We start from the raw sequence: 21,802 nt of genomic DNA on the forward strand, positions 1-21,802 counted from the left end.
TAGGCCAAAAACATCTGGAGGGCCGAGGTTGAGGAAGCCTGTGCTTGAGGATACCAAATGGTGCTGTTAGGCCTCTTTGGCTGAAAAGCCAAATATATATCATAAAGAGATCACATTTTGTTACCTTTAGAGACTATTATCAGTTATAATTTCTTTTTTAATTCAACCAAAATTGAAAACTGGGCTATATTTCAACATATATATCCCTGACTGCTGGGACACACACACACACACACACACACACGCGTACATGTACACATATGTCTGAAACCTGATGCTTGAAGTCCCAACAACTGAGATGCAGGAGCATGTTCTAGTCCTAATATTTTCCTTTTTAATTGTCAAAATTTAAACTGAAAATTAAAGTATCAGAAATTCTCACATACTTTTATTTATATTCATTCTCAAAGTAACTGTAGCTTTAGTTACTTATGTTGTCAAAAGGTTGGCAACAGCAAACAGGCTTTACGTACATGTCTAGGTTTTTGTATTTGAACTGCATTTTGAACTGCAAAGTGGAGAACTGAGTAATTAGGTATGCTTTATTTCCCTAGTCACATTTCTGGCTAATTTCTACCACACAGCAGCATACTTTGATTGGTGCAAAGAGCAAGTAATCTAATATACCTGTAGAAGATTTCACTGAAAGCACCACAGTCTATCTTATGCCTTATGGTGTGCGTGCTACCTTAGCTTTTTGTAGCTTCATGAAAATTCCATTTTCAGTTTAACATATTTAAGCCATAAAAGGTTGATGGTCAAGGAAGTAACAGTCACTTCATATTACAAACAAGTAAAAGATATTATGAAGTTGCCCATGCGTTGGTAAAATTATGTGCAAATCTACATCTCGTCCGCAGACAATTCTGCATACTTGAGATAAACTCTGAGCACATGGATCTCACTTGGGAAAGAAATGAATGTCACTAATTCATATTATTGTGAAAATATGTAGCAGAGGTATGAGGATACCATGCAGCTACAATTATTGTCTTCACCAGTGGTGAAAATATGTACATTTATGTAATTCTAAGCAACTATAAAACCCATTCATTGAGGGTTCTCCAAAAACTAAACAAAGCTCAAGGCTTCAATCAATAGTTGGAACTGAAAAAAGAATTTTCTCTTTGACCTGAATGGCTGACCCAGTTTGGCTGTGACCAAGTTGCAATGGAGAAATGGTGTACGCGCCTCAATCCTCATAGAGCAGGGGACAACTCTCACATTTGAATTTTTTCCTAGACATACTCTTTTCGGTGACCCCTCTAAATCTGAGAATAGTCATGACAGACAAATTAGTTCAAGATATATCATTTTTTCAGGGATATAAGAGAAATTCATCTACCACAAACAGAATACCATATTTGTTTTTAAATATTTAAATGGCTATATTTATATGTTATATAAATAGACCACCTTAACATCATCCAAACATGGGCAAAGAGCAAATAATTTAGCTCAGCAGGAGTCAATATTTGAATTTTAGAAGCCTTAAAATGTGCTGAAGAGTCAGAGGGTCATACTTAAAGTTCTTAAATCCTTCACTTTGGAAAAGTTATTTGTCCCTAGAGTATGCCATTTTCGAATATGGTCAGGTTCATTCATTTGTGATAGAAGACTGTCAAAATAAGGTCCCGATTGGAAAATTTCAAAGAATATTAACACATTGGAAGTGCCAAGTGAAAGGCTGCTTCACGTTGCCAAATATAAATGAGAAGCCACCACTACTAGATTGCTGAAGGTGGCCACAGAACTGCATTTAAAAACAAACAAAGAAACAGATAATTAGAACATCTTTCCTTTCAGAGTTCGTTTCTGTAAAGGGTTCGAGGCAACAGCATTTTTTGAGGGAATGAGAAAGAAGCAGCAATTATAGATTATAGATTATAGTGAGGCAGCAAAGGGCAGGGCACGGCCTCTCTCGAAAGTTGTGTCCTGCTTTCAGAAAGAAACTAGGAATGGAAGAGCTGCATTTTATCCTTGTAGGAAATGGTGAGTAGTCAGTAGTGTTAACAGCCAGGCAGTAAGCATAACTTGGTTATGTAGAATTCTGTGACAACTGTTGAAACAATACTTATTTTTTTAAATTCAATTAATCTAAAGTGCACGTTTTTAATCATTTCAGCTTGATCCTATTCCTGAAAAGGTATTACAGCAGAGAGCAAATGCTAATGCAGTACATTCCATTGAGAAGGTCATTGAAATACACAGTGAGTACCTGGGAGCAGTCATTGCTATTCCACAGTTAAACAGAGTTCCTGATTTCATCCGTTTAAAGGGAAGCCATGTAGTTCCATTAACTCAAATAATAAACCGCAACTTCAACTTGCATGCAGACTGCTTTACACTAAGAAAAATCTGTGGAGATGTAAAATAATTCTGAAAGAAATTACCATATTTTTCGCTCTATAACACGCTCCCAACCATAACACACACATAGTTTTTAGAGGAGGAAAACAAGAAAAAAAATATTCTAAACGAAACAGTGGCTATATGATTTTTGTGGTTCATGCTGTGGCCACAGACATGTGATCTGACGGTGAGTTTGGAGTAGCCCAATGCAAAAATCCTGAGGATCCATGTGGATCCCTGCTTTGTAACCACGTTTTTGCACCACTGCAACAGTGGGTGCGTGATTTTTTTGGTGCAAGCTGTAGCCATGGACATGCTATGTGATCTGATGGTGAATTTGGGGTGACCCAGTGCAAAAATCCTGAGGATCCATGTGGATCCGTGCTTTGTAACCATGTTTTAAGTGGGGAGGGAAGGAAAAGCACTCAAGGGACAAGGAACACACGTGGGGTGGGTGGAGAAGGATGCTGTTAATAATGCAGAAGAGGGGTATAATAGGAGAAGGAGTGGGGAGGAGAGAGAGAGGCAGAGAGCCTGCTTGAAAAAACGTTGCTGCTATTTAGTGAGCGGGGAGGAGAGAGGGGCAGAGAGCCTCCTTGAAAAAACGTTGCTGTTATTTAGCGAGTGGGGAGGAGAGAGGGACAGAGAGCCTGCTTGCTTTAAAGGAGCCAACCAGACAGGAGCCACTTACACTCATGTAAGCGGCTCCTCTCCTCTCCTCTCCCACTTTGCTCCTTTAAAGCATTCTGGCTCTCTGTCTCTCTCTCCTCCCCACTCAGCGGCTCTTCTCCCGCTTTTATGTTTCAAAGCGAGCCACGGAGGAGGAAAGGAAGGGAAACCGTGGATCCTCTGCTCACGACTGCAGCTGATCCCCCCGCCATCTGTAGGCATTCGCCTCATAACACGCACAGACATTTCCCCTTACTTTCTAGGAGGAAAAAAGTGAGTGTTATGGTGCAAAAAATACGGTATATTAAATGTTTCATCATATAAAATCAGAAGGGTTATTCTACAAGCACCCAAAGGCAAAGAGTAAACCATTAGAACTAACAAAATCAATTAAAAGCATAATATGCACAAGTAAGAATCAAAGTGCATATTGTAATAGAAAAGCCCCGAAGTTTCAATACTAAAAAATGCAAATAGCAAAGATAGCTGGAGAATGAAACTGTAATGAAGCAAATAAATTGACAGGAGTTCAGTATCTGATCTTGGAAAAAGGAAACATTGTGGAAAAATGAGGTGGCGATTGCAGATTATTTGGAATTTGTCTCATAAATAACTTCTTTTGCAATGGGCTAACTGGTTACTTGCCAGCCACTTCACTTTATGTTTCTTATGCCTATGGTTGCTTGGTTAAAGTGCATCTTGCATATGCTGCCTCACGGCCATATGGATTATAATTTTTGATAGATAGATGGTGAGCTTTTAATTGTATTTTGTATGGATGGATGTGTTTTGTATTGTAAATTGTGATCTACGATAAGATCACTTGTGATTAGGAGTGGGATATAAGTTGTAGAAATAAATATTTTAAAACTTTAATATTCAAGCCTATTGAATTTTTTTGCCTTTGACCAACTTTCAACATGTGGGCAGGACAATCACCTGACATCATGATGTCAGATGATGGCAGGTGTGTTGTCTGGGCCACCTGTCAAAGTCCTCTTGCAGCACTTCCCAAGCACCTGGCAGCCAGCTTGTTGAGCGCCTGGGAACCCCAGCGCAAGAGACTGTTCAGCAAAACACCAAGCACAGGGCTGACAAAGCTGTGTGCTTGAGTTCTCCCGAGGGAAGCCATAGCCAGTGCTACAGGGCTGAACTCACTCCCCAAGGGGTGACGGGCAGGGATTTCAGTCATTCCTCTCTGCAAAAGAATTCCACAAGGGAAGCTCAGTGGTGCAGCTGATCCAGCCATGTCTGTCCCTGCCCCACATGTCACATATCAGGTTGAATGTGGGACAGCCGGGTGAAGTCTAAGGAAAACAGTCTCACAGCATGGGTGTAGCCAGAATTTTTGGTTGGGGGGGCATAACCTCAGATTTGTATTGCTTTTTATTGATTTAGGGGGGCAGCTGCCCCCCCTGCCTCCCCTTGGCTACACCCATGTTTCACAGGCCAAATGTGTCAGCCTCTTTGGCTGGGACCTGTTAAACCTGTTCTTTGTAAAATGCTATGTACATGGATGGTGCCATGTCAGTAGTAGTGATAATGGTTGGGTTTTTCCTGTAGCTATACTAAAAGCAATGGGCAGTAATGGATTGCCTAATGGCATATCATTTTTTATTTCCTCTAGGTAAGTACTGGCACTCACTCCAGCGCTATTCCTCAACAGTCAGCTATTCTTTGATAGACGCACAGAAGTGTGAGAACGAAGAAGCAGAAACTGTAACAGCTATGGCCTCATTATCAGTGGGGGTCAAGCCACCACATGACAAAAAGTGAGCTTCACTTCTTTCTATCTGCTTATATCTAAAACAGTGGTATTTTAGGCAAAAAGTGTGAAATTAGGCATCTGCAGGTGAAGCACATTAGGCTTCAGCATAGTGTCCTGATTTGAAGAAAAACAAAAAAGGGTTGTGTTCAGCAAGGAGAAAAATAAAATTCAGTGAAAAGACTTTTTTGCCGGTAAGATGTATTAGCTTCAAGCTGCAGCAGGATTGATTTATGCTTAATACTAGATGTACATCAGTTGATCATTGCCTGTACAACTGCATGTGTGCACATCACCACAACCCGGAAGTGGTCAGAAAATGGGGCAGGATTATGCATGCTCACCGACATGTGTGGGGGTCAGGAACACAACAGTTTTGAATAATTGAACAGTGGAACCAATTGCTTACCATAATATGAAATATTCCTCTATAGATTCTAAAGCTGCTCTCGGGTCTCCCATCAAGTGGGTCTAGAAAATTGCATTTATCCGGGAAGTCCTTTCTAATATTAAACTACTTTTATTTTGTGGCCTTCAAAATTTGAAGAACCACCATGCATTTTTCAAGGCTGAGTGCTTTGTAGCTTAATATGTTGAATGGAGGTGGAAACTAAACATCACCCTGATTCTTTATTAAAGTTGGGAAGCCAGATTTATCTCCAGAAGTTCCCAACTGATTATTATGAATATAACAGAGTAATCCAAAGGGGATGGGGGGGGGGGTCTGAAGGAAGGTGGGTCTGCCCATTCCAAAGCTGTTCTAGACTCAGTCATGGCGAAAGTAAGGGCAACATTTTCCTCTTCATTTTGCTTAGGTTTTTTGGCTAACTGCGGGTTGGTTTTTTAAAATTGTCCTTCTCATTAAGACCACTGAGAAGGAAAATTGCTATGCCAGGAAAGCTTTCAATCTGCTCCAGAATGCCTCCTTTTTGCCCTCTGTTGTTGACTGATTAGTGGCAGAGGAGGAGCAAGCAGTGGACATTTTCGTGTCAAGAACTCCTGCTCTACTCATGAATATCCCCCTCTACCTACAGAGACACAGCGTGATGGCCTAAAGAAACCCTGATGGCAGTCCCAAATTTACATACAGACTGAGCAGCCCAGGGCCTCATAATCTGGGGGCCTTGTCCTCTTTCCAGCTTTTTTATTTTTTTAAAGCAGGCAGATTTTACTAACTAGGCCCTGATGCTTAGTAACATTAAATGCATGACGTATGAGTCTATGACTGCTTAACACAGGTGGATGCATGATGTTTAGTAAAGTTCATGGAGGCTAAAGCTACTCATTATCAAATTACAAAGTCAGCTATGAAGTATTGCAAGTGTTCAGATCACTGTCTATCGTTATAGTGTGAAAACACAAGAGTCTTTTATATCATTGTGCATCACAACAATATTTAAATTTGACTTCTTGTGAAAGTAATGAGTAAGCAATATGAAAGTGATACAGAGGTAACTCTGATTCCCCGGTGAATGTTCTGTGTGAATTTCTTCATTCGTTCCCTACTTTTGTAAACTTATTAAAAGTTATAAATTTATAAACTATCATTTTATCAGTGCTAAAATTTCAGTAATACTCTACTTTCATTGAGTAGATAAAGAAGAGAATGAGGTTTTGTTTCTCATGATCAGATGCTGTTAAGTTTGGCCTCCCCAAGTCCTGCCTAGGTCTTTAAGCTGAAGGAGGTAAATCTGCACACAGTATATCCCGTCACCAGGAGCCTTGTGGAGCCTTGCTTGCTCTGTACCTCCATCTGCTTCCTTCCTTTTGACTCCTCTCAATGCGTTTGTTTCCAGGCCAGACGAGGAGCCCATGGAAGAGGACCCTCCCCTGTAGCAGGCATCTTTCAGGCTGGAGTTCTCCTGTTTGTTCGTCTTGTCTTGAAGCTCTGCCAAGAAGCTTTCTCTTGTTCCTCCTGCATCCTGTCATGGTTTTCTTCCAGACTACAGAAAGGCAGCCATGCGTAAAAGAAAGCTAAATCTCTCTGTATCTGTACAGAATACGCTTGTGGAAAAGAAAAAGTGCAGGTGAAGAGCAGAAATATTAAAGACATGTGCGCTGAGCCTTCTTCCTCTTTTCCTAAATGGAAGTTTGAGAGGCAAGAAGCCAGTGAAGTATTTGGCAAAGTTGCCAACTTTTTAAAAAGAAAGAAATCAAAGATTAAACACAGATATGACAACTTTCATTTAAAACTGGTGCTTAAAGTTTGATTATCCTCCGTTCAGACCACTCAGACCATATTGTTGTTTTGTGTTTTATGTTTTATTTTTGTGGCTCTTGCCTACCTGTGATCCAGACACTCTCTTCAAAACCCAAACAATATGAGAAGTCTTTTTTCCCCTTTATATGAAGGGTGAAAAGAGAACTAAGCTTTTTTATACCTAATATACATGCAGACAGACTATATATGTGTGGCGAGGAAGAACGTAAACCAAGGAAGAAAGCCCAGAAAGGGGATTGGCTTTAGCATCTCCAAAGCCATCTGAAGAGTTTGTGCCTTTAAAAAAAAAGATTGGATTGATTTTGGGCAGCTGGTTTTTTCTGACGTTTTGATGAACAATGCCTTAAAGAAAAGAACTCTGCAGTGATTCTTCTGGAAGGGCGGGCAGCTGAGAACTGCAATCAGCAAGAAAGGCTCTAGGATTTCTGCTGGCAAGTAATGGCCGGAGCTTCTCCCAAACAGTTGACAAGTTTGGATTTTGTTTTGTTTTCTTTTATTGCTGTTTAAAATGAAAATTAAGGTAGTTGCCAGTAATGTGGCAAATACTGTTGGGTTTCTAAAATTCAACGATTGATTAAAAAATCCCAACATCTTCTCCTACACATTATGTATAACCATTTTAACTATCAATTTGGTTGTAAAAGCATGCGTCAGATACAACTGCAAATTTTAAAAAATTGGAATGCTTTTTATTAAAAGCAACTAGCATGATATACTGCTTAATATTTTAGGTATAATTATATAAATGTATATGTATAATGTATATTCCAAATGTATTCCAAGCTTAGAAACGCGACTCTTACAAATTATTGATAAAATATTTATAATGCATTTATACAAAATATATAAATAAATGCAGATTACAATGGTAGCCATTGGAAGTTCCCTTGCAAAAGATTTATTTGTGAATTGGAGTGTAAGGGTTTTTAGAAAAGGGATCTTGTTTGAAACTTGACCATTTTCAAACTGTAGTTTGGAATGCTTTCAGAATGCCAACATTTTAGCCGCTAGGCAACTACCCTAACATCACTATTTTAATTTAAGATTTTTAATTTTGATCTTCTTTTAACAAAATGAGTTTTTTTAGTAAATATGTATTTGCTGTTGCTTTATTTTATATTGGTTTTTACAAAATCCTTAAAACAGCCTTATTGCATGAATTTTCATTTTGTTTTCCATTGGACAGCTGTGTTTCTAAACAGTAACCATTTTCTTGACCTGTGTCACTTTCCACACTGGAGTTTTATTTGTGTTTGGCCTTTCGCACCATCAAGAGTTTTCATGGTCGTGTGGGACAGTTGCAAATTGTTAGGCTTTGTTTTTAGAAAGCCCTTTTCACAAAAGGAAGGATTCCAAGGTCTTTTTTATATCAGGAAACTGATTGTATATTTTATCAGTTCTGCAGTCATAGTTGCTATGCTACATTTAAAAAAATAAGGAGCTTTCTTAACCTTAAAAATATATTAATATTACAAAGAGTGATGTATCCTATATCCTCAGTATAGAGTGTGACAAGGATTATTAAAGGCATTAATAAATTTAGTGACCATGTTGGAGGTCTGCCAAACTCTCATGCAGTCAATGCTAACACATACACACAGAACTTTTCTTAAACCACTCTGGTTGAGTTAGTCCTCTAAAAGACTATTTCACAGTGAACCGTAATATTAATATCTTCTTTTTGGCTGGGAGACTGCTAATCTTGGTCACTATTTCCTATCCCCCCAGTTGCCTTTTGAGGTGAGGGGAGTTGACCCTCAGAATAAGTAACTAAACTTTTAGTGGTGAAATTAGATATCTGGAGGAGACTGAATTTCATGTGTTCTTTTTCAAGCAGTGTAGGATATTACATGCCCCTCATCTGAATAACCAGTGGTATTTTCCTTTTTTAATATTTTTGTTATGATAACTGACAGGGTCACTTTGTCGTAACTTATTTTCTGGTTCTGAAAAGTTTTGTTTTTGTTTTTCTTCATTCCATTAAAATCAGAATTGTGAGAATTTAATTATAAATCCGACTGAGTGCTGGAGAGAGTTTGAGGTTTTTATTTAACGCTTGATATGCAATTTTTAAGACACACTACAATATTTGAGTTATTGCTAACCCAAATACATGCAAATTGATGAATACTTTTTGGCATTAGAACTGCCGAGAGCATACTCTAAGAGTAAAGTTTGACAGTAAAGATAAAATGTATATTTTATAAAATGACTACCTTGCTGCTGTGATCTTTAAAGATTTTTGCTGTGGAATCATCTGATTTCATATTTTGTTAGTTTAGCCCTTTATGACTGTTGATAAAAGTGATACATCCACAATTACTTCAGTCTAAAATACATTTTATTTTCAACACCACTTTACATGTTTTCAAAATACTTACTGTATTTACGCGAGTCTAATGCGCCATGAAATTTAACGCGCACCTCAATTTCCAAAACCTTGGAACCAAAAAAGTATTTGCTGGCGACTGTAAATGCAGCATCAAAACTAATACGCGCCCTAATTTTCGCAATGTTATTTGGCCAAAAAAGGTGCACATTACATTCGAGTAAATACGGTACTTTTTCATTGCAAGAAATTGCTGGTACACACAACTCAACGGTGTTGACATGTTGGCCTGGAGTATTTGGTAACTGCTTTCAATGTTGTTAATTTTAGGACTCTTACTTTGTTTCTTACAAACAAGTGTTGCTACATCATTGCCTTTCTAAAGTCACAAGCAACTTTGTTATATGTCAGTCTGTTCCATAATCCAAAATTCTGAGATCTTTTTAAAATTGCTGTTGCCTGACCTTGCTCCAGGAGCACAAGGCAAACATGAGCATCATGGCTGTTGGGAAGGTACCACTCTAGCCTTGTTTCCCCCACTTAACATGGACCTGCTTGTGAGCTCTGTGGCTAAACTAAGAATCCAAGCTGATTTGGGCAACATATCTATGCTTCCCACATTTTTATAGACTCTGAATATGAGGTACCTGAGTTCCACCAGCAAGATACTCGAGGTTTTTGCTAACTCCGCTTCCAAGGCATTGGGTGGCTTTATTACAACTCTTCTCTTGTAGCAATTTAGAAACAGAGGAACACCTTGAAGCTGTATTACCCAGAAGCCAGATCCAGGTTGTAGTACAAAGTACTAATAGTTGAGTATTTGGGGTTTATTTTACTTTCAGTACACAAACATTCCTTTTTATTAGTCATGTACTCATTCCATTCTTCCTTTTGTAAACTTTTGGGCCCACATTTTATGGGCATTGATATATATATATAAATATATATATATATATACATAAAAATATATATATGAATATATTTTTTTAAGTTTCCTACACCTTGAGGTTGCATGGTCTGTTAGGTTGGCATGTCTTTATATTGTATACAGATTTTGCACGCCACACGTGGCAGCTTTGGAAAGAGAAATCCCCTCTAATGGCATTAGCAACAGATAAACTGTTGGGGTGTTTTCTGTCATGCAAATTAAAGTGAGGAGCATGAAGGGGGGGACGTTTGTCTTACTGAACTTATTAAGGACCTGTGCTTTTTATTGTAAAATTTAAAAAATACAAAGGACTACTTAAACATTTGTCATTTTAAGAGAAAAAAATATCTAGCACTTGTGACAAACCAATTATAGAGTTTATTGTATTTATGTGGAAATAATGTTCTAGGGGAAACTGTACAGAACACACAAGTAACTGCCTGTGTCATTTTTCTTTAAGGGGGGAGGATTTTTTTGTTTTTGTTTTTCATTTAGGCAGGAAAGGGATAAGGCAGGCACAAACATATGCCAACTTCTTTTTATATTAATGCTCAGATAAAAATGTCAAGAACTTTTAAGAGTTAACTCTTCAGCACAGCTGTGTTAACATTTTTATTTTGAAAGATGTATCAATAGATTTCACTTTTAAGCAGTGATGTGCAAACACTGTGGTTTCAAACAAACTTTATATCAGCAGGAAATGAAGTTTCTTCATAGTGATAGTTGAGCTTCACCGTGTATTTGATATTGATGAAAAATCCTATTGATAGAAAGAAAAAAGAGGAAAAACAAAGAATCTAACACTTCTGGTGCTCTACATTGGAGATGCTATGTATATGGGATGGAAATCTATTCACCCAAGAGCTTATTACAAATATGTAGTACCAAAAGTTGTAACTCTTACTATATTCTGCTTTATACCTATACATGCTCAGTATGTTGTCACCATTGGTAGCAGCTACCAGTTTATTCTGTAATTTAGACACAGTTTCACTCTTAACTGTATGAACCCTTTAAGTGATGGTAGCATATTCTTTGTACTTCAATTTTCTTACCACCTTTTTCCTTTACTTGGTGGGGTTGAAGGTTTTGGGTTATTTTTCCTAGTTCTATATATCTCTCTCTCATTCCTGTTTTTGTTGTTTTGTTTCACTTGTTTTTTACTGGCCAATGGTGTCTTTCTCTGACAATACCAACTTCACTTTCAACTTTAATAGAAGTCCAGTATTTTGTACCACATTATGACAACTTGTTATTCTTGTGGTGTAAATAAAAAGATAAAGTGAATTATAGTACCATCTCTGTTGCAGTTGCTGATCTTCATATCTCTTGTCTTCCATTGTTTGACTCATTCTTGTACACCTACACTAGCGTTGCCGTCCCCTGACTATGACTTGGAGATCTGGCATATGTTGCCTTCAGAGCTCTGGAGCAGAAAAGCTTCTGCAGATACGTCTCTCTAAAGAAGCAGGCCTATCTCAAGGCTTTGTTCTAGTGAGGGAAAGACTTGTTTCTGCATTGCACAATTTCAAACAGCAAGTTGGGGCTCACATGACTGAATATGCCTAACAAACCTACCACCACCAAAAAACACATGCAAAACTAGATGTTGCAGATAAGTGTTTTGTCTTCGTTTTTCCTTCTAGTTTTCTGTGTAGAGGGTTTGTATTTGTTTGTATGGAATAGCACTCCATCACCTAAGGTCTGAGGTCGTGCAGCCCAGACGCAAGTAGACTCCTTCAGTGATGACGAGACTTCTGTTGAAACACTGGAACTCGCTATTATTCATTAGCATTTCCCAAACTATCCCTCGGGCTATCAAAATGGTCTCTGCTAGGGCAGTAGCATTTCAGTCCAAATGAAGGCAAAATCAGATTATTAGAGAGGTGGATAAAGCATACATTACATTCTAAGCACAATGTATAAAATGTGCTAATCAGGCCAAAATCAAGAGAATTGCGCCCCTGAATCTGCACACGTAGAGCAACTTTTCAATTTTGCCTCATAGAAGTCCCCCCCTCCCCAAACCTGGCATAGAAAACCTGTGGCCCTTGCAATGTTGTTGGACACCCATCAGCCCCAGACAACATGACCAGTGGTCAGGGATGGGGATGGAAGTTGCAAATGGGAGGGCCAGAGCTTAGCCACCCCTGATCTAAAAGCTTTGTTGTTGTTTAGCCGTGTCCGACTCTTCGTGACTCTCTGGACCAGAGCACGCCAGGCACTCCTGTCTTCCACTGCCTCCCGCAGTTTGGTCAAACTCATGTTAGTAGCTATGAGAACACTGTTCCCATTTAAAGTAACATTCCAAATTCATCTCCTGTAGTTCTTTTTGGGTATAAAATGGCACGTTTAATGATTGAGGACTAGCCAAGCCTCCACTTTTTAGGCAGGAAGTGGGAAGGGTGGCAGCAGCAGTGCAGCTCTAGATTTCACGAGGCCTTCATCCATATTATCCGGAGTGACCTTGACATGCGGTCACAGGACCGTGCGTTGTCCATTAGCTTTCAAATCCCTTAAAACTCTCACACATTACAGAGAAACCAGGAAAATCAAAAGTATAAGGAAATGACTTGCTCATAATACTCCTTCTGTATAATTTACCTCACCTGTAGTGTGATTTATGTCCTCCAAGCATCACTTAGAGCTCACAAACCTTGGAGCAGTTGAACTGCAAAAGCTTGCCCCTTTCCCAAATGACAGCAAAAATGGAAGAGCAGTTCTCCAGATCACTCCTGCTTCTTCAGCTTCTCTGCAGCAACTGTCTCTTAGGTCTTGCTGATTTTCCAATGTTTCACTATTAAAAACACTTTTCGTTACAAATATACCAGCACCCTTTTCTACCAACACAAGTGGGAGCAACATTCATGTGTCTAGAACCACTCTCTCCTTGTAACTGTGCCGTTTGTTTCTTGAATTCACCTCTATTGGTGTTAGCAGATAGAAAGTTGGTTCCCAAAACCTTCTATAAAACAGTGCTGGTGCTTTCAGCCCAAGACATGAGGAAACTGATAGGATATCAGCACTTGCTCAGCACTAGCCAAGAAGGTGGGGTGGGGATTGTGGGAGGGTTTGCTGGTATCATAATTTCTGGTGACAAATGGCCATAATCTGAATAGATCCTTTGGGAAAAGAAGGAGAGTTTCCTCTGAAAAAAGAACAAAGCAATCCAGCCCAGCTGGATCGGACCAGCCTCCTCCCCTGGTTGAGTAGTTTGTTTCCAACAAGGGGAATAGTCAGGTGCTTCCAGGAAGACCCCATACAGAACGTGAGCTCAGGGGCCCTGTCCGGCTGTGTTTCTCCTAGCAACTGATCTTTGCAGGTCCACTGCCTCGGCACATAGAGGCTCTGTTTAGCCATTCATGGCTATTAGCTATTGACAGACCATCCTTCATGAATCTGTGTCATGCCTCCTAGGAGAGGCAATGGCATGACAGCACTCTGTTTGGGCCTTAGCTTTATGGTAAAGGTGTCTGAGGCCAACAACATGGCCCTATAGGTACAGGTGGCTTTTGTTCCACCTGCACTTCCATCAGCGCAAGCCCATCTGGCTTGTCGTGGACCTTCAGGTCCTCATGGGATGGTCCTCAAGAACTCTTTTCTCCTTACATGGTGCTTGCCTCACAACTTTTTGAAGCTGCAGGGTCTGTGCATAGTATAAGCTTGTTGCCTTGCAAAACAGGCAGTTGGAGTCTGGAGCGGCTCGCTTGGAGGGTAGGCGTATGGCTATCTAAGGCAGGTGAGGTGGATTTGGAAGTCAAGTCTCTGGGGTGGGAGTGGACTGAAAGAATATGATGAGGGTCTTGCTTGTTTTTTTGAAAATGTTGGGAAACGTCAGCTGGGCTTTCCCCTGTGTGTTCAATTTAGGAGTGTTTGGGGTGATGTGGAAAGAGTAGGAGCTAAGACACTTAAAAGGGTGGTGTTGCCTTCAGAATTTATTTTTCTTTGTGTTTGTCTCCTGTGATTTTATATCTGTGTAAGCCTTTGGAATAGGAAAATTGTATGTTTTATATTAGTGGGACATGGCTACCCATCTCAGGTCCCTGGGATACACAAGTAGAAGATAACTTGACTTTTTAGTCAACCACCCTCTCCAGAAATGGGTATCCCTAACGCTAGATCTATAGAAGGTAGCTGAAGTTGCACTCTGCACCAGCACTCTGATGTTCAGATAATGACCACATACGCAGTTGCTGCTTATTAGCTCCTTTATTGTTTTATATATATATTTGTTGTCACTTGATTTCTGGGAGCCCCAGAAAACTGGAAGAACAGTAATCTGGTACAATGTAAATAAATATATAAATAGCCACCTCCACAGGGATGTTTGCACTGAAGCACAGTCACCACTCTAGATCAGAGGATAAAGAGTGCTCTGAAATTTAGACAAAATGTCCTTGAAGCACTTTGTTTTTTAAATGATACTTATCATGGTGATCTTTATTGAGTCTTCTGGGTACTATCCCTTTTCAGATAAATAATGTATCTTCTAATGCAAATTCCATGTTGCTGAGAACTTTTTAGAAATGCAGGATGTCCTGTGTTTAAATGCCCATATTATTTATCACACTTTATCACAATTATTGGGTGACAAGTAACTCTCTAGCTCCCCCTCGTGGATAGAATTTGAAATCCCTGAAAAGAGATCACAGTATTTAATTTGGAGGAGGGAAATGAAGTTAAAGTAGGCAGCCTTTTCAAAATGGGACACTTTTATAGCTGTCAGGGGCTGCTCTGCATTTTCCTGCAATGCTGAGGGTGGAGCCTCCCACGGGAAACTGGGGGTTAAATGTTTCACATGAATGAGTTAATAAATCTATAATTGACAGGTGTGTGTCTGCTGTTGGTTCCTCCTGATGCCCTTTCAGGACGGCATTTCGCAATATATGTCAGTTGCCTGCTCACACCAACTGGCTGGGTGCATCTCACTCGCAACCAGTTTGTGCAGCTTTTCAAATGCGCCAAGGGGTGATGTGGATCATCCTCTCTGGCAGCCTGGATTCTTCTTGACCTCCCCCTGCAGTGTGGCATCTGCCAGTCTATCATCCGATGAGCCTTGGGATGTTCTGGTCAGCCAAGGGTGCCTTCCTGCTGCAACTTCTCTCTGCTCTGGGAAGAGGAGAAGCTCATCACGGTCTGAAGAAAAGCAAAAGCTGCAGAGGAAAATATTTGCCTGGGACTGGTCTAACAGGCCCACCATGTATGTTTTACATTTGATGTCATGTAGCGGATTCTCTTGTTTGTCCTTTGAAGAACACACACACACACACACACATGCATGGGTCCAAGAGCTCAAAAGGTGTACCCTTGGTGCTTTGATCAGATGCCATGCATAATTTGTTGAAACTGGACATTTTAAGGCACAATGCTCTGTTTTTTCATACACCTTGCTCACAATCTATGTAGGATGTTTTGTTAGCATTGGATTCTTCATGGTAGCATCCTTTAGTGCCCTGCGGTGGATCTAAACACAGGAACACAACACTGTAAATTGGTCAGAAATTAGATTGTTTTTACCAAACAAAAAAATTCCAATGAAAAAGCCCGTTTTAAACCATTTTTGCTCTCTGGTGCCATCTAATGTTGCATGTTTAAAACACATTCAAATTGTGTTATTGTGACGAGTGTAGCTGAGTCCCTAGTCATTTTTTTCTCTTTTCTTTTTGCCTCAATAGCACCCTCTGCTCACCAAAAGCAAATGGCAAAACAGAATTATATTCTTCATTGCCACTCCCAAATTTCCCAACGGTCATGCACTAGATGTTTGCAAAAACTCAAAGCACAAGCAAAGGGGATTTGGGGATAGGTGGGGAAGGTGTTGTGCTTGCTGTTTTATATACCAAATTACATTTGTCTGTAAAAAGGTTGCAGTGCACCCTGACCCTTAAGAGAAAGGGTGGAGTGGAATTATAATTGAAATCCTCCTAACAGATGTATTACCACGCCTCCCAGGCCCAGCCATGCCTATATAATCCTGACTCCCTCGCTACACACACACACACACACACACACACACTTCCACCACAGTGCCCCAAGGTCATCTCTGCTTGGAGTGTTTTCAATTCCTTGAATTCTGATCCTCCTCTTGTCAGTGTTGGGCTGCTTCCAATATGAGGTCACTGTCCACCTCTTCTTATTAATTAGCACACTGGGACTCAGAAGCATAGCTTTGGTGTAGATCACTAAAACTAATCCAAGTATATTCTACACATTTCAAGGCAAGAAAAACTAACATCTGGACAATTTGAGCCCCTCTCTACTGTTCTTTCCTCCCTAACCTGCACCCCGCCAGTCACACTCCAGTTTATAATGCTATATAAAGCCATCTCATCCCTTCCGTGGTCTCTTTAAAAAGGGTGGTGGCTCTGGGTTCATGGCAAAGTTCACTTATTCCAGAGTCAAAAAGACAAAAATGCCCTGTGCCTGAAGACAGGCCTGCTGCCAAAATTTCATCTGAACTGAAATTCATCGACATCAACAACTTTTATTCTATGGTCATAGACCTGGTAATATTAACTTTGAATGGAAGGGTTTCTCATGGGACCAAACATATGAGGAATTTTAGGGAAGCCAAGATATTTCCATAAGAGTAATGCAGTTTCTCAGATGGGGTTTTGTGCCTCTTAAGGTTGTCATTGGATTTGGCCCAAGCAAATGTGGAGATCTTCTCAGGAGCCCAAGGAAATGTATTAGGCATGAAATTTTTCGGGGGTGGTGGTGGGGGGTGGGGGTGGGTTTGCACACCAGCTAGAACCTTCTACATCCATTTGCCTGGATCCAGCAAGGGCGGCCATTGCACAGAGGTTGCATGCAGATGCCGCCCTTGCTGGTGCGAGAGCTGCTTATGCACACAGCAACTGGGCTGCCCTTAATGATGCTAAGCCAGGATAACTAAAGAATACACCAATAACCGACTTTTGTTTTGTGTATGTTGTAATGCTCTTTTGTTGCTATGGCCGATGGCTAACGTAAATAAAGTTCATTCCCCAAGGCAGTGCACCTTCTGAATCCTACGTTCAAGGGAGGGGGAGGAGGAGCTGGTGCCTCAGGACCTGTTCCTGGAGCTCCTGGAGGCAACACACTAGTCGCCATGGGAAGCAGGAGGCTAGGCTAAAGCAGAGATGGGAAGACAATAACTCATCCCAACCAGCGTTGCTGGCAGGGGATTTGTAGTGCGCTGGGTACCTCATTCATTGTACTTAAAATCAGAGAAAAATTATGACTATTTTTTCATTTCTTCGCTATCTCTGCAATAATGGCCAAAGTGAAATAAGCTCTATTTGTCATATCATGGGAGATCAAGTTATACTGGGCATTTATACTGGGCTGCAATTTGATGGGGCAGAGGACTGCTCTCCGGCCTTTGCATGGAAGGAACAAAATATCCCCAACACTTGACCAATTCAGGAAGATAGGAAGTTGAGGCAAGCAGGCCAGTGCGCTTCTGACTTCAGCACTAGATAAGGTTCACAGCCTGGCCCTGAGCACCCAGCAGTGTGGGGTAAATACTGCAGCATGTGCTGTAATGAATGGTTGTGATACAGAATCCCTTTCTTCACATAACATCACTGTTCTTCCTGAAAAACTGAGATTATGGTTAGGTCTCCATGGAGGTATCAGTTCAAAGCCCCTCAAAATGACAACATGGTTAGAATACTAAATGTGTTCCCATTGCAACTCCTTTTCTTTTGATAGAAATACAATAAAAATGCAGAATAAATTTGGAAATGGAAAGGCTTAGAATCAAATCCTCTTAATTTGAAAAATTCCTGAGCAATTGGGAGCCAAGTTTCCACCTTCATCCCTCTGAATTTCACTTCAACTCGCCATGGCTTTGTGCCCCCAACCCTCTGAGCTGCTGCTTCCCCTTTGCTCCTGGCCCTCCTCTTCTCACACTTCCACAAACTTCCTTGGCCATGTTCAGGCCTTCAGAAAAACGCACACAGCGCTAACTGTGTAGTGCAGGATGGGGACTTCAGGCCTGGAGGCCAAATGTGGACCTCCTGTTGTCTCTACTTGGCTCTCTGGATTCTCCCAGGACCACACCCCTCACCAGCCACGCTCTGTGTCCTCCTTGAGCGCTTAAGCCTGGCTGGAATAGGCCCTTGAACTAGGACAATGCCTCTTGCTTGCTTGGCTGGATGGAGATGCATTTTCTGTGGCCAGAATGTGGCCCACTGTGCACAGAGAAGAGCTCCTTCAGGTTCATCCTGTCTACAACAATATTTAGAAACCTTCCAGCTGAGGAAACCTGGTTGTGGGGAGGATTTTGTGCGTATTCTGCTGAACATGCTTAAAATCTCTCTTCAGGCGATTGTGCTCAATGTATGGGAAGTGGGCAAAGGAGGGGAATGTGAGCAGCCCACAGAGAGGTGGAAGGGAAGGGCCTGTATTCCTCATCTACACAGTGTCTGTCCTCCTCACATGTTCTTTTGAAGGCCTGAACTGAGGCTGTTGTGGTTGTTAACCCTTGAAAAGTGAAGCTCCCAACCTCAGGGAAGGAACTCTACACATTCACAGTTGCACAAACCCTGACTCCATGCAGACATTAAGGATGGTGGAGCATTTCAATGCAGATCGCATTTAAAGCTGCAGCAATCAATTTTGTAGTTTCTGAAACAATATGAAAACTGAAACAATATGAGAACATATACAGTCTAAACTGTATATGAAAATATGTTTTGTATGAGACATTTGCACTAAAATGCTGGAGAATTTTCATAGGGATGTTTTTTTAAAAAAAGGAAAAAAAAATCATAAATTGCTGCAGAAATGTGGAGAACTGAATTTCAGATTGGAAAAGTGAGAAACTAAGATAAGTGCAATTGACAGACCCTTCCATTCCGTTGAACATCCCATGCCCAACCATGATTATTTTGAATACACAGTTTAACTCTCCTGATAGGGCTAATAAATCCCACTTAACACAATTTGGTAAAGATTTAAATACAATTAATTTTGCTTCTTAAATGCCCAAAGTAGACAATTTGCATTCTGAGGCTTCATACTAAAACAAACTTCCCCTCTTTTGCTGCGAACTTGAGAACTGATGCTTAGTGTTCACGACACCATTTAATATGAGTCGGCTCTTTCCAGAAATTGCACTTGGGTGGCCCCTGAGTTACAAGCTTACAAACATCTCTGAGCAATTGCCAGCCCCCCCCCCCGCCTCCTCCAGCTCCCTTCTCTGTCAGCAGCATTCCCCAGCTGTTCCAAAGGGACTCAAGCTGGCTGGGAGACCAAAATATATTGCTTGAAAGAGAAAAGCCTTGGACTTGGACATGAACTTTTCCTAGAACAGACTTTTGTTATATTCGAATTATATTGCAATCCTTCTTTCATTTAGCCTTGCAACAACCCTGGACCTTTTAGGTGTGCATATTAAGTATGTGGATTGCCATCTGTCACAGATGCTTTAGCTGAGATTCCTGCATTGCAGGGGGTTGGACTAGATGACCCTTGGGTCCCTTCCAGCTCAAAGATTCTATGATTCTAACTGGGGCAGAGAGAATGGGTTGCTTCTCCAAAGCCACCCAAAAGGCCACGACTGGTACAGGAGACTTGGCAATGCCCAGTGTTCTTTATTACACTGCTTCTAAAAATAGTGTTGTGAGTTTGGTGGGTGATGCCTGAGTCCATTGTAATTATTGGGTTATCACTGGATCTAATGGAGGGTTCAATTGTTGAAGCAACCAGGCCAGCTGATTGGTGAGTTAATGGGCCTAAGCCTGCTCCTTAATCTAACATAACAAAGGAAGTGGCTTTGTGCCAGACACCAAATGGGTAGGCCTCCCTCACCTGGCTGGTAGTCATGGAATCATAGAATTGTAGGGTTGGAAGGGATCCTGAGGATCATCTAGTCCAACCCACTGCAATGCAGGAATATGCAGCAGCCCCATGCGGGGATCAAACCTACAACTTTGGCGCTATCAACACCATGCTCTAACCAACTGAGCTATCTGGACTGAGACAGACAAAGTTCAGGGCTGGGCAAGAAGCAGGCAGAAGCCAGAGAGCCACGCTTGATTTCTGCTTGAACCCAAGACTGTGACTATGGGAGAACTAATACCTTCTGGGGTGTTAATGCCTGAGCCTCCATCGTAGACTCAGGTTGTATATGTATAAATAAAAAAATCCTAAAGATGCCACAGTCACCATTGTCCCTCATCCCAAGGAAACCAAACCCTGCTTTGCATCTGGAACTCCTGGAGTCTTGCAACTCTAAAAAATTGGGGTGCTGTTGGCAAACTAGGAGTAACTGCGAGCAAGGAAGTTCTTGTCACCTTAATCCTGATCTTTGCATCTGGAAGACATAGGATGAGACAGGGCCCAAGACATCTTTCCTTTGGAGCCATCTAGTTTCACAATGCCAGACCCTCCAAGTGTCCCTCTTTTCCAGGGAAAGTCCCAGATTTACAGAATCCATCCCAGTGTCTGATTTCATCCTGGAATGTCTCAGTTTTCCTTAGGACGTCCCTAAGGAATGGACAATTTTGTTGGAGAAATGTTGGAGGGTATGGAGTTATGCAACCCCCGAGCGAAGGAGATAAGTAACTATACAACTTTAAGAAGACATCTGAAGGCAGCCGTGAATGGGGAAGTTTTTTTTAATGTTTAATGTTTTATTATGCTTTTATACATCTTGGAAGCCACCCAGAGTGGCCGGGGCAACACAGGGAGATGGGCGGAGTCATCATCATCATCTTCTTCTTCTTCTAATAGGATGTCCCTATTATCACTGGAGAAATGTGGGGGGGGCATAACGTTTAGAATTTAAACTGTATTTGAGCTCTTTCCCTTTCTCTCTGTACAGTGTGCCAGAATATAAGATGCAATCCTATTACCTGAGAGGAGGCCACATTGAACTAAATGGGACTTACTTTTGAGTAGACATTATTGTGCCATTAATTAAAATAGCACAACAACATTCTTTTGCTTGTATCAAATGCTACACACAAAGGAGTCCTCTCATACAATGAGACTTCCTCTCCCTCTCCTCTCCCCACAGTCAAAATCTGCTCCATCCCTTTGAAACAGATTTTGAGGTGACTATGAGGAGAGGTCAGGGAATCTCTGCTGTGCAAATAGAAGTCTGCTGCACTGGAAGGTGAGCTGCACTGGACATAACTCCCAATTTCTGAAAACCTACTCATTTAAGTAAAGTTGGGGCCATATTTAACAAGGAATAAGGCACAAGGGGGTTGCATTTTGTTAAAATATTGCATTCCCAACCTTTCTCCAAAACTATTTTTCCATGGATCATCGCAAAAGTGTTTGTTTTGTTACTTCTGATTGGCTGGGATGGCACAAATGACCTGGACAGGAAGCACAGCTTGAGGCTAAATGGTCTTTACCTGTCCTTATCAGCATCCATAAGCAGCCAGTTCTGGATGGCTACATAACACAGTTGATGTCATTGCATCCAAGATTCCCAACTGACTGGGATCACTTGCTGAGGATTAAAACACAGACAAAATGGCCACTGAAGCTGCAGGAGGGGCTGGCAGTGGCTGCCAACAGCAATGAGCAACACTGGAA

The 21,802-nt window shown here is 41.0% G+C and overlaps 1 protein-coding gene across 9 annotated transcripts in view; it reads left to right on the forward strand.

The window, feature by feature from the left end:
- The window catches only part of HDAC4 (histone deacetylase 4), a 123,351-nt gene extending 111,795 nt beyond the window's left edge, over positions 1-11,556 (forward strand). For all 9 annotated transcript variants that reach the window (XM_083401021.1, XM_083401022.1, XM_083401020.1 and 6 more), the window contains 3 exons: positions 2,126-2,210; positions 4,649-4,793; positions 6,583-11,556. In XM_083401021.1, the coding sequence (XP_083257147.1) occupies positions 2,126-2,210; positions 4,649-4,793; positions 6,583-6,622 (270 nt within the window). In that variant the 3' untranslated portion in view covers positions 6,623-11,556. The remainder of the gene's footprint in view (positions 1-2,125; positions 2,211-4,648; positions 4,794-6,582) is intronic.
- The last annotated feature ends 10,246 nt before the right edge of the window (positions 11,557-21,802 follow it).

The sequence above is a fragment of the Podarcis tiliguerta genome, assembly GCF_965153285.1.
Source record: "Podarcis tiliguerta genome assembly, chromosome: 1".
Lineage (NCBI taxonomy): Eukaryota > Metazoa > Chordata > Lepidosauria > Squamata > Lacertidae > Podarcis > Podarcis tiliguerta.